Raw genomic sequence first — 13507 nt, 5'->3', positions numbered from 1 at the left:
TAAAGGTGCTACAGCTTGTGAGACCAACAGGACAGCCATGGCAGAACAACGGAGGCAGGCCAGGAAATCCCAAGCCAGTAACCCCACGTTCAGTGTTGCTACCATCCCTTGTCCACAGTGCCACACATAATCATCAGCCACCTATGCATCCACAGACCATTTGTTCTCGATTAAACACTGGATGACTAAAGTGGTCCTCACTGACTTGATGGACGAACTATATACTGTTTACTTCTGTGACCGATGATGCATGTCTGATTCTTTTAATTTAAATTATTTCAGAGTTGATATCCATCACGGTGACAACTTGGCATTTCAGAAACATTAAGTGTTTTTCATTTTATTGAATTGTTTTCTCCTTCATCCTATGCAACATGCAAAATTCCTGCCACTCCAATGGCAGCCAGTTTCACAAAGACAGGAGCAACAAAATGAGTGACCCAACCACCAGACCAGTTGGATTTTTCTAAGAGTAGACATTGTAATGTACAGTTATTAAGAGAATTTATCCTAGCATGAATTAGTTTCACCTAATGGACCCTCCCTGATTTCTTAACATATGGGTGTCTCTGGTTGTTTTAGCTATACATGTTTAGTAATTGGACATGGGACTAGTTCTTTGTATTGTTTGTTTGAGTCGTGTTTTGTGTTGTATGGTGTGAATTACTAATACTCAACTTCAAAAAGCTTTCGTTTGAAGTCATACAAACGTGAAACAAACAGAAAATCTCGGCATCGTTTGGTGGTGTGTGGTCATCAGGTGATTAGAGACAAAATTATTTATGGTGTTCATCCTATTAAGAAGCCTTAAGTTCACAATGACTTTTGTCTAGAGCTCATTGGAAGTAGTGAAAAACAATGGGTCTCAAGCCAGTCTCACTCACGGTGTTTGATTCTCTCGGTAGTGAGACCACTTGCGTATAACAGTACGTTGCGTGATTCTATGATCGTACAGGACTCATCGGCGAACTGGACAAAAAAGGAACCTTGATGATTTCTTTGGATGCTCCATTATATCGTAGCAATATTTTATACATTTAGCAAAGAAAGCTTTCAGGATCGCACGTTCACTGCACAGAAACGATAAAGGAAACAGCGAAAATATGGGTCGATGTTGGAAAGACATAGTTCAATCCAAATAATTAGCCATTGTCTAAGAGTAGACATTGTAATGTACAGTTATTTCGAGACCTTGTAGATTAGCTTTCGTATAATGGACCCTCCCTAACTTCCTAAGATATGGAATTCTTTGGATGAGTTAGGTATACGTATTTAGTAATTGGACATTGAGTGTTGAGTGTATTGAGTGTTTGGGTCGTGTCTTGTTTTACATGGCGTGAATTACTAATATTCGACTTTGAAATACATACATATGTCTTATACAAATGTGAAATAAGAAAAACCATGCAAGTGTTTGATACATTAGGTGATTAGAGAACATTTGTGGTATTCATTTGTTTAATAACCTTTAAGTTGACAATGACCGTTGCCTTGACCTCCATGGAAGTTGGGAAAAGAAATGTATTTCAAGTCAGTTTCCTTCAGGTGTTAGATTCTCTCTGTAGTGAGACCTCTTTTGTGTAACATATCTTAAAGGACTCTTCGGCGAATTGGACAAAGATATAAACATTGATGAATTCTTGGGGTGTCCCATTAGTTAGTAACCATAGTTTCCCCATATATACGTACGTACGTACATAAATGCATACAGGTTATCCTCTAATAGACCTTTCGACATAGCTAGAAATGAAAACTGCTACAACACACAAAACACAATTGCTTCATGTCCTACACTAGTTTTACTATTTTAGTGAGATGTCGCTTCATATCTTGAGGTAAATATTTAAAGCAGAACATCAGAACCACTGCCATTGTTCCACGTGTAGGAATGGTAGGATTCCACAAATGACGTTGATTCAGAATCTAAAACTTAGTGTTGAGAAACTTTCTGGTATGTTCTTTGATGTACCGATAAAATGGAATTGATGTACCGATACAATCGAATTGTTTGCTTTTGAAACTCTTCAATATCTCATTGTGTTTGGTAAATTTTTTTAAATGTCAGATATAGGGTGAATGCATCAATGCATTGACACAGTTTAGCCAAGGAGAGACACGCCTGAGCTGCCAACTTTCAGAGAACTCTTTTCAAATGAATTTTCCTTTCTACACTTGTTTCATTTATTACAACGACGGCCTTTGAATGCATTTGAATGATATTATTGTATTTTCCTGGGCTGGAGGTGGTGTACCATTTATTTAATGTAAATAATTTAAAAGTTATCAATAAGGTTAGTGATGAGATTTGCAGAAACGGAAGTCACGATAAGGTTACCAGCATGTAGGTGAATATGTTCCGTTTTATTGATAGATAGACTAACGGTACTTGATCTGGATGTTCAGGTGGCTTGTGCATAACGGAGACCATGACAGCATGTTGAACATCACTAAAGTCTCATTTAGATAGTGTTCCATCCTAACAAATATATGAACTGTCATTGATATAAAACAATCAACATTAAAAGTATAAATACATGTGAGAAAAGATTCACCCACCCTCACCCCTCTGAGACGGAAGGACTTTAAAGATCGTGAGCTGAGAAAGATCTCGTACTACAAGAAGGATTACAGGAAACTGCTGAAGTGATTTACGAACAGAGCAAAGACACAAAAACGAAACATGTCGACTGAGGAAGTATATTTATACATGGATTTAAGCAACTGATAGAAGATACATAAATACATCAAATGTCATCATATAGAGAGAGAACTAACTTGTACAAAAAAATGAAAAAATCTTATTGCTTCCACAAGCAATACGGAATATGCCTTCATTTATAATAAATCAGGATTTGGAGCTCGTTCCAAATAGTAAATAATCCACTCCTTGCTGGAAAAAATAGAGCGCCTTGTCCAGCCAAATCCTTTACCAGCAGCTGTTGAAATTATCTTCTGCTTGACTGGTCTCTCTAATAAAAGAATTTTTGACAAATAACATACAAATATCATACAATAGACATCAGAAAGATCTTATAGTAATTTATTATAACTATGACATTTTCAAATGGAATATATGGTGTTAGAATCAGCGAGTTTTTCACCACATTATTTTAGGTCTAATTGTTTCGATTTTAATTTTTTTAAAGTTTGCAAAATGCTTGTGAATGTAAAGTCATGCAATTATCACCTATATAAATGATAAAATTTAAATGTTGAATGTCAAATACTCTACAATCAGCCTAATTTATAAAAGTTTTCAAATCTGTGTTATCATCATGTGATACTTAAATGCTGCGTATCATCGTTTTACTTAATTTAATAAAATAATACATTTCAATTGAGAGAAGAAACAAAAGAACAATGAAACAGAAAAGAGACAATATCGTTTGTCTATGACTTTTGGAAAGTAAGTTTTTCTTATTAAAACAGGCTAGAACAATTGATTTTTTGCTAAGAAGGGATGAATTTATGGAATAATGACGTACGTAAAAAAAATCCACCAAAAAAAAAGAGGAAAATGCAAGAAAATCTCTGATAATTTTGATACTCAACGAAATCTTTACACACCAAATAGGAAAACAATTACATCATGTAAACCCAGTTCACCCCACCCCAACACAGCTTTCTATAGTTTGTCTGTCCTAAAGTAAGTATCCGTAAGTAAGTTATTTCAGTACTTTAAATGTCATTTCTTGTGAACAATTTACCTTATTGTAAAAATTGTGATAAAAAACAACACAAACAACATAGTTCAATCCAAATAATTAGCCATTGTCTAAGAGTAGACATTGTAATGTACAGTTATTTCGAGACCTTGTAGATTAGCTTTCGCATAATGGACCCTCCCTAAATTCCTAAGATATGGAATTCTTTGGATGAAACATGTATTTTATTAAATTAAGTAAAACGATGATACGCAGCATTTAAGTATCACATGATGATAACACAGATTTGAAAACTTTTATAAATTAGGCTGATTGTAGAGTATTTGACATTCATCCGTACATTCATACGTCTAGGCATCCATACATTCATACGTCTAGGCATTATTGTAAAAGTTTCTCTTACCACAAGTAAATTTTCCTCTCTCCTTTGGGTCAAGGATTTGTCCCCAGTAGGTCACATAGATTTTCTTTGGCAGAACAACCCTACCTGAAAGAGCAATTTATCACGTTTACTATGCATATTATGCTTATGTATTGCATTGAATTGTACAAAATAATGGTGGGAATGTTTGTATTTGCGAACATGTTTCTTATTATAAAAATTGTTTTATTATAAAGACAGGAAACAAAACTTACTGATAAAATATGATGAGAGACAAATTGTACCTGTTCATCCATCCGGGCATCCATGCATTCATACGTCTAGGCATCCATACATTCATACGTATAGGCATCCATCCATTCATACGTATAGGCATCCATACATTCATACGGCTAGGCATCCATGCATTCATACGTCTAGGCATCCATACATTCATACGGCTAGGCATCCATACATTCATACGTATAGGCATCCATGCACTCATACGTCTAGGCATCCATACATTTACACGTCTAGGCATCCACACATTCATACGTCTAGGCATCCATAGTTTCATACGTCTAGGCATCCATACATTCATATGTCTAGGCATCCGTACATTCATACGTCTAGGCATCCATACATTCATACGTCTAGGCATCTATACATTCATACGTCTAGGCATCCATACATTCATACGGCTAGGCATCCATACATTCATACGTCTATGAATCCATACATTCATACGTATAGGCATCCATACATTCATACGTCTAGGCATCCATGCATTCATACGGCTAGGCATCCATACATTCATACGTCTAGGCATCCATACATTCATACGTCTATGCATCCATACATTCATACGTATAGGCATCCATACATTCATACGTCTAGGCATCCATACATTCATACGGCTAGACATCCCTACAGTCATACGTCTAGGCATCCGTACATTCATACGTCTAGGCATCCGTACATTCATACGTCTAGGCATCCATACATTCATACGTCTAGGCATCCGTACATTCATACGTACTTTCTACCATCGTAAGTACTTGTACACCTATTGACCGACTGATCTAAATATATCATCATGATAATCATCATTGTCTTCATTAACATTGCTGTTGTTATTTTTCACCCTTCTCCTGATTATTACTATTGTTGTTGTTGCCATCATTCTTCTTTTTCTTCTTTTTACCGCTCCGGTGGCCCAAGTGGTTGGTGCGTCCGCCTCGGATGCTAGACGTCGTGGGTTCCAATCCCTACCGAGTCATACCAAAGACATAAAAATGGTACTAGTAGCTGCCTCGCTTGGCGCCCAACATTAAGAAGTTAGTTTAGTACTATTCGGCCTGGTGTCAGCATAATGTGACTGGATGGGACATGAAACTAAATGTCTGCAGCATGATGCCCCAATGCTAGACATCACATTAAACTGCCAAACGGCAAACATCGTAGTGATATAACTGGAAAATTGTTAAAGTTAAAAGTCCAAATCACACACACACACACACACACACACACACACACACACACAAAATCTTTTGTAATAATAGTATTAGAATAGAAAGAAAAGAAATCAATAGTCAATTTCCTTACTGGGTCTTGGTCCTTTCTTAGCTTCATCGGTCAACTTTACAAATTTACTAGAGTCGACTTTTGTTCTTATGACCTCCGGAAGAAATCCGTAGTTGGCGTTGATATCCTGGAAATATTGTTACGTAAATAAAGTTTCTGGCATCGATACATGATATATTGTGACTGGGTGGGGTTGTTTACAAAATAACACATGAATATTGTTTCATCTTCATGCATTCTACACGAATTACATTTTGTTCGTGTGCTTTATAGCAGTGTATCCATTCAAGACGAACTTTGTGAAATGAGTAATCAGTCGACGTTGTTATGTAATTCTCACTGTCATCCCATTTTTTGGGACAAAGTCATTTTCAATTACTTTGGCTGTGACATGGTGAGCTCTTTTACAAGTCATAATTTACCTGCAATATATTTGAGTCGCAGTTTTCTTTGCCAGTCACATAATTGGACTGGGAAGATTAACAAAAGCTATTGACAGGAAATGTTTGGAGAAAAGGTAAACAGCCTTGAAACAATCATTATTTCCTGACTGATACTGCAAACAGAGCTTTCAAAATAATAATAACGACAACAACAAGAACAACATCAGCTTTTCAATTGGAAGAGACACATATGTCCAAAGCAAAACATGAAACAAATTTAATAAAATATGTTTGCCAACAGGATTGGATACCAGACTGAAAGCCATATAACCACACTGTACGTGGTGGACTTACCATAACTAACATGCAATGCCCTGCATATAAAGGGATAAGAATGAAAGAATGAATGAAATAATGAATGAACGAACGAATGAATAATAATAATAATAATAATAATAATAATAATAATAATGGTTGAAAGTAATAACGATGAGGTCATAATTCTCACCTTTATGTTGGAATCGACGTATGAATATTTTTTGGATGTCAAAGCATAAGTCCTTGCACATATTTCCGCAATGTCGATTTCAGGACTGAAAATGAGAATTAATACACTGTATGTAGTGCCTTCGACTTAATGCAACCGAGATAGTGAATCGGTACATCTCTGTACTATTCAGTTCTATAATGTATTATCTCGTTGAAAGTACTATTTTTGCAGCCATTAAGCAATATTTGTAACCGGAAAATATTAGTCTGTTCCCAAAGAAAGATGATGCAATGTTCTATTTGTATTATTTGTGTGTAAACGCTATTTCGTTCAGTTCGTTCAGGGCTCATTTCGCTCCCAGTTGAACCTGATAAATTTTTACAGGCGGAAATAAAGAAAGAACAAGCCCGTGGTTTTAGAAGTTTCAATAATAATATGCGATGGAAAACGTATTAGCTGGACTACGCTTTTACATATAAATGGTCGACCGACTAAGACAAATAGGACATCATTTCTTTAAAATAATAGTCTTGTCTTAGTATTTACGGCATTTACTTTTCTTGTTAATCAGATAATTGCAACAGATTCAGTTTAAACAAACCAGAAAGTTATTAGAATTTTTGACACCTTTACCGAAAATGTGCTTTCACCAACTACATTGTAATTGATTTTTAGACAAAAATGAAGGAAATCTCACCAATTGTACCCCGCAACCAGTCTTAAATTGGAAATACCCCCTGCTATTTTATTTTGAAGCACAGCCTCGATCTCGGCTCTTAGGCTGCAGGATTCCTGAAATATGACCAAAAACATATACAATCAGCTAGACAAATGAAAGTTTTCGTCCTAGTGGAAGGTGTCCAAACAGTCGAAAAAGGTTAGAACACACAAAAATGTATTTGCTTTGAAAAATTGACAAATTTCCACCTGTCTACCACCAGAAGTCTGTAAATAAATTCAATGATAAATAACGTTACGAATATTCATCCAGATCGCGTGAAAATTTGGGTCTAAATCGAAATAATATCTCGAGAAAAAAATGAAATTAGTTTATAAGAAAAATTGAATTATATTGATTAAAAAAATGCGTTGGTAATTGAAGTCTTCGTTATATCGTTTCTGGCTAGTTGTCCTAAATTGGTCCATATATTAATACGGTGAAGGTCCACGCTGTAGTTATTGGCCTTGCAAGGATATTTTGTACTGGGAAAATTATCACCTTGTTCAATTACGGCACCTTGTGCCTCGTAAATGACTGATTTGAATGCGAGAAGGCTGCATTATTCAACATGACTGAGGATATTAAAAAAATATAATGAATTTACTTATTAAAGAAAATAGTTCCAGATAATTTGCCAATGCTATTTTTCACGTGTTCTAGTACATAATATAAAAATCCATGTTTTCTAGCACTTAGCACGTACCGAATAAATCTTGGAATTCAGGACTTGTTCCTGTGATACTATATCCTTGTATATAAAGAGCTTCTTCTCCCTTCTGATCATCCTTGGACTCGCTTCACTGGGAATTTTCTCAATCGCTTCCCAAAGGGTCTCGTTCGTATCATACTTTGTGGAGAAATACTAAAAAGAAACCAGTTGATAATATATATGGCTGTCTCCGAAAAATAGGAACTCGCACGCATAACCATGTTCTGAACCGTACTAAAAGAGTACCAAAGTATTTTATCCTAAACTAATAGAAATTCGCAGCATGTGCGTGGCTAAATAAAAATAAAATTAAAAATTATAAACAAAATTACAAATAAAACACAAAGTAAATTAAGTTTCAGAGAATGATAATATAAAATATTAGGTATCAAACATGTACGTGCAACATTTCGAGTTGTAATTCCTCTTTTTAGAAGAAAGTCAATACTTTTTAAAACATTACCTTCTGCAGTTTAAGTATTTTCTTTATAGCGGCCTTGTGCTCTTTGATGTAGCTTTTCAGTTCGACCTTTCTGTGATGCCAGTTTTCGAGCTGATCTTTTGGAAACCTGAAAAAATAAAGTATATGCGATGCCGCGAAACCTGCTTTTGCTGTTGATAAACTTTTCGAAATATGTTAAACTAGAAGCGAGCAGACTTCTTTTCATTTTGCAGATATGGTCTATTTACTTTCAGAACAATGACAACAGCGTCATCATCATCATCATCAATAACAACAACAACAACAATAAAGGTTAGCATCAGGTTCAGAAGATTATCAGTCAAGACAACTTGAAAAACGAAGCTTTTAATCATGACCATGGTGTATATATCTCGTGATGGAAGACTGTGTTTTAATATGTGAAATATTATTATCTCATACTTATTGGTGCTGGTACTATTCATTTTAATATTATAATAATTATTATAATTATTGTCGTTGTTAATGTTGTTGTCGTAGTTGTTATTGTTTTTGTTTTATATAATATTGCATAATTACTTTTTCTTCTCGTTAGTCATATTAAAGCAGTTACTACGCTTTCCCGTATTACCACCAGTCTCGTTACTGTCATAAATGATAACTGTTGAAAAACACGATCATAAATATTCTATTCTATTCAATGCACATACGTTATTCAATGGTTTGCCTTTTATCACATGTATTCTCTCTCTCTCTCTCTCTCTCTCTCTCTCAACACTTACAACTGCTCAGGTGCCTGGGTTGCAGTTTCTAACTCAGCCTTATCAATTCTATAAGCCAATGCCGCTTCCTGCATTATATCAAGCAGTTGCTGGACCTCAGGAACTACAATTAATTCAAAACACAAATGGACTTAAGTCATTGTAATATGTTTAACATTATTTACAGAGGAATTAAAAAAGACTCCTCAACGAGTTAAATGACTATACAATATATATTCTTGTACAGCTTAAGTCAGTTGATGCATGTAATTTCACAGAAATGTAAAAATATGGAATACTAGATTTTATTCACTGCTTTGGACCCATATTTCATAATCAATAGAGTGGAAATCATATGCAGTTTGTTTTTCAAAAGGCAAGAAGTCAATTAAGTTCCTTTTTACAGCGATTATTTAGGTTTCAAAATATTAAATAATGCACCCTACTGTTACCAAAGCAACGACGAAAGATATGTGCTATATATTTGATTGATCTTATCGCCTTTGTAACCTTTGAACTGTATTCTTTACTGCAAGAGACATTTCGATCTTGATTTTGCAAAGCGTGGAGAGTCAAGGAAAGTTTACCTAAATTCGGATTTGAAAATCGCCTTGTATTACGGAAGAGGTAATTTTATCACTGGAACAAGAAATGAATATGCGTGGCCTTTTCATCTTGAAGTAGACAACCTAACTGCAAAATTCAAGTTTGAATAAATTTATTGTTTCAGCTATGTTAGAATTAATATTGTATTTCTTTATCGTGTATCACATTTTTTGGATCAGTTAAATGCAACTTAAATTGTCCCAGAACCAGTCATCTTGGTCTAGTTCCAAAGGATAACACTATTACCGTATCTACTAACCCAGAACCGCCTTTTAGATTTCTGCAGTATTAACTACATAGACCCTACTCTGCTGGCACATTGTACGACGGCAAAGCAAAATCTAGATTGCTTGCTGTTGGACTTGACTTATAAGCAAGTACATGTATATATGTTTCATATTAAAATCTGACATCGGTCTTGTTTCCATGAATGTGCAAGGGGTGTTTTGTTTTACCCTTATTGGTGTGTCTGTCCGTCATAAGTTACGGTTTGCGTTTAAATCGGGGAATTCGAACGATACAAAGAAGATTATGGAATGGCATTTGTGTTTGACGAATACATTTTAGATCGAATTATAACTGTAATAAAACATAATTTTCTTTAATATTTCAAGTGAAAGCAATGCAATCTTAGGGATAAATTTTATTTTGATCAATTACTAGATATAACTTGAGATATCGTTGTGGAAATCGTGGATTCCCAGAAAGAAATACAAGTATTTACAGTAGGCTTTTATATACAATTTTACAAATAAGTAGTCCATTCTTTGTGATTATATTCTGACTAAGTGATAAAAAATCTGCAGGGAGAAACGCTTTCCTGATTTCCTCTCAGTTTTGAAATTGACTCTAAACCAAAGAATCAAGGCATTCAAAAAGGAAAGAAAAAGAATTGTTGTTTATTACCGCTTTTAGTAACCATTAAAAAGAGTTGGCTGATAAATATTTATTTCCTTACCCACACAAGGCTTGAGTTTCATCAGTTGATAGAGGACTCTCTGGCGTGTGTAAGTAAATGTTGGCCCTTCAATTGCTGGTCTAAAGTAGACCAGCATAGACGCCAATTTGAGAAACATATGGATCCTTCGAAAGCTGTAAGTAAAGAAAATTGCAAACGCTTAAAACATTCAAAAACCAGCATTTATTTAAAGGTAAAATCCCCCGAAAAATACATCATTGAAATAGTGCATTTGCTGTAGTCTAGTTTGTACAATTTCCGCATTACTAAAATCAAATACAGCAAGTAAGAATCAGTGAAACCACTTTATGATACTGCTCGTGAACGTAGTAAAAAATATCGTGCACGGCTTTACAAGGATTATAAGAAGCCCTGACTACAAAAACACAAAATGCACAAAACAGAATCGTTCTTTCCAGATTCACTGTTGTGTCACATTTAATGCATACGCGATTGAACCGAAATTCTAGCTAGACGTATCCGTACACCACGGAGTCAAATCTCAATCGAGCAGTGATAGCAAGTCTAAGAATTAGAAGTCAAATTCTCATGGAAAAAATAATAATAAAGAAAGACTTACATCTCCGATTCTCCACTGGTTTCCCAGATACGTGGAATGTAGACAAAATCTACATCAAGATCAACCATCTCAGAAAGACACGCAGCACGTGAAAGCTTTACAATGGAATTGGTACTGTTGTCAAGTAATGACGTCAAATACACGTGACGTACTATCTCATAATAAGACAATTGAAAACGTCATTGACTGATATTTGTACATACATTTAGTTAAGGAAGAGTGTGCCGCTCCGTATTTCAGAGGGGTCCTTCTCTATCCCCATCGAAATGAGTAAAAAGCGTAATGTAGCTTATTAATAATTGAAAATAATAAGTGAAAGTATTAAGTGGTTTGCACAACAAATTTACAAATGTTGATGTTTGTAATATATTCATTTAAGCATGAACTGAAATAAGGTGAAATAGTTTGATCATCCGTGCCAGACAATAATAATAATAATAATAATAATAATAATAATATGGACTTAGCACGTAGTACAGCGCCTGATATTTACAAGCTCTAAGAGCTTTACAATGGTAGAAAACACATACAAACATTTACAACGACAACAAATATTACAAAAACAAACAACATGAATTACAAAACAAAAACATGCTGACAATAATTTAAGGAAGTAAACATTATTAAACATTTTAGTCTGTTCTTGTAATTGATTGAGGGGAGTTTTAAGAGTCACGGTTACATAATGGCTCGGGGAAAAATTGTTTGTAATAAATTGCAAAAGTTATTGTGCGATGCATTCTCATTTGAACCGCGATAATTCTACTTAAAAGATATAGATTTAATTATTTATGAAGCCTTAAAACTCAGAAATACCAATCAATCAATCAATCAATCGCTCAATCAATAAATCAATCAGTACTTGTTCTGTATACCATTAAATCAAATATACAGCTTTTGGAGGATGCTCGGCACATATTGACTAAAATGTTTCTATCCATCCGACCGAAAAATCAAATAATTACATATATAAGCAATTTAGAGCAGAGAAACAATATACATGAATTACCAAAACTAAAGGAGAAAAATAAAAAAGATGCATATAAAAATCTATCTTTTGAAACTGATAATATCGGACTCAACTTTACATGATTGCTACTTTACGCATTTCTTTCTATACCTCTCGTTATACGACAGTAAATTCGACTTTCGTTACGTAATTCTCATTATTCGACTTTCTATACCTCTCATTATTCGACAGTAAATTCGACTTTCTATACCTCTCGTTATTCGACAGTAAATTGTAATTTCTTTCTATACATCTCGTGATTCGATAGAAAACTTTAATTTCTTTCTATACCTGTCATTTTTCGACAGTAAATTTGAGTTTCTTTCTAATCCTCTCGTTATTTGCAGTATATTCGACTTCTATACCTGTCGTTATTCGCCAGTAAATTCGACTTTCTTTCTATACCTCTCATTATTCGACAGTAAATTCTAATTTCTTTATATACCTCTCTTTATTCGAAGTAAATTATAATTGCTTTCTATACCTGTAGTTATTCGACAGTAAATTCGACTTTCGTTCTATACCTCTCATTATTCAATAGTCAATTATACTTTCTATACCTCTCGTTATTCGACAGTATGTTCTACTTTCTACACCTCTCGTTATTCGACAGAAAATTCAACTTTCGTACTATGCTTCTCGTTAGTCGACAGTATATTCGACTTCTAGACCTCTCGTTATTTGACAGTAAAGTCGACTTTCTTTCTATACCTCTAGTTATTCGACAGTAAATTCGACTTTCTTTCTATACCTCTCGTTATTCGACAGTAAATTTGACTTTCGTTCTATACCTCTCATTATTCAACAGTAAATTCGACTTTCTATATCCGTTGTTATTCGACAGTAAATTCGACTTTCTATACCTCTCGTTATTCGACAGTAAATTTGACTTTCTTTCTATACCTCTCGTTGTTCGACAGTAAATTCGAGTTTCTTTTATCAGTGTATACTGACGTATGTAACATAATTTTAGAAATTGCTAAATGGTGTCAGAAGTGGGATAAATTCGGATTTAACGGAACACTAGTATTGCTTCATTATATTGGTATGTTCTTTTGTATGTTTCAGACGCTCTTGACAAGACAGTGAAGTTGAGTAGACACATAACATTATTTTATTTTTTTGCATACATTTCATGTTTTTGTTGAACTGGTAATTACGCATTTTGTATAATACTGCACTTTAAGTTTGTCGCACCAAACATCTGAAATGTCATCAATGAAAGAACTTGTAGAACTGCGGAAACAGTTCGGATATGA

The 13507-nt window shown here is 34.5% G+C and overlaps 1 protein-coding gene across 1 annotated transcript; it reads right to left on the bottom strand.

The window, feature by feature from the left end:
- Positions 1 to 365: 365 nt before the first annotated feature.
- Positions 366 to 10181, bottom strand: LOC149776458 (uncharacterized). The gene is made up of 9 exons (XM_089941307.1): positions 10157 to 10181; positions 9117 to 9219; positions 8377 to 8482; positions 7908 to 8066; positions 7181 to 7275; positions 6502 to 6586; positions 5632 to 5737; positions 4069 to 4152; positions 366 to 466 (listed from the first exon to the last, which is right to left on the bottom strand). Exons 1-9 carry the CDS (start codon positions 10179 to 10181, stop codon positions 366 to 368), a joined length of 864 nt encoding a protein of 287 aa, XP_089797433.1.
- Between the last annotated feature and the right edge of the window lie 3326 nt (positions 10182 to 13507).

This window comes from Sinohyriopsis cumingii, chromosome 18 (assembly GCF_028554795.1).
Source record: "Sinohyriopsis cumingii isolate HCF-2022 chromosome 18, ASM2855479v2, whole genome shotgun sequence".
NCBI classification, from domain to species: Eukaryota; Metazoa; Mollusca; class Bivalvia; order Unionida; family Unionidae; genus Sinohyriopsis; species Sinohyriopsis cumingii.
Note: the sequence above shows the minus strand (reverse complement) of the source record. Positions and strands in the feature narration are given on the sequence as shown.

Excerpts from the sequence above, each read along its gene's own strand:
- LOC149776458 (XM_089941307.1), bottom strand. The coding sequence starts at position 10,181 with ATGACGGACAGACACACCAATAAGG. Across the intron at positions 9,220-10,156 it reads GGACAGACACACCAATAAGG|TTCCTGAGGTCCAGCAACTG; the intron begins GTAAAACAAAAC and ends AATTAATTGTAG. Across the intron at positions 6,587-7,180 it reads CTGGTTGCGGGGTACAATTG|TCCTGAAATCGACATTGCGG; the intron begins GTGAGATTTCCT and ends TCTCATTTTCAG.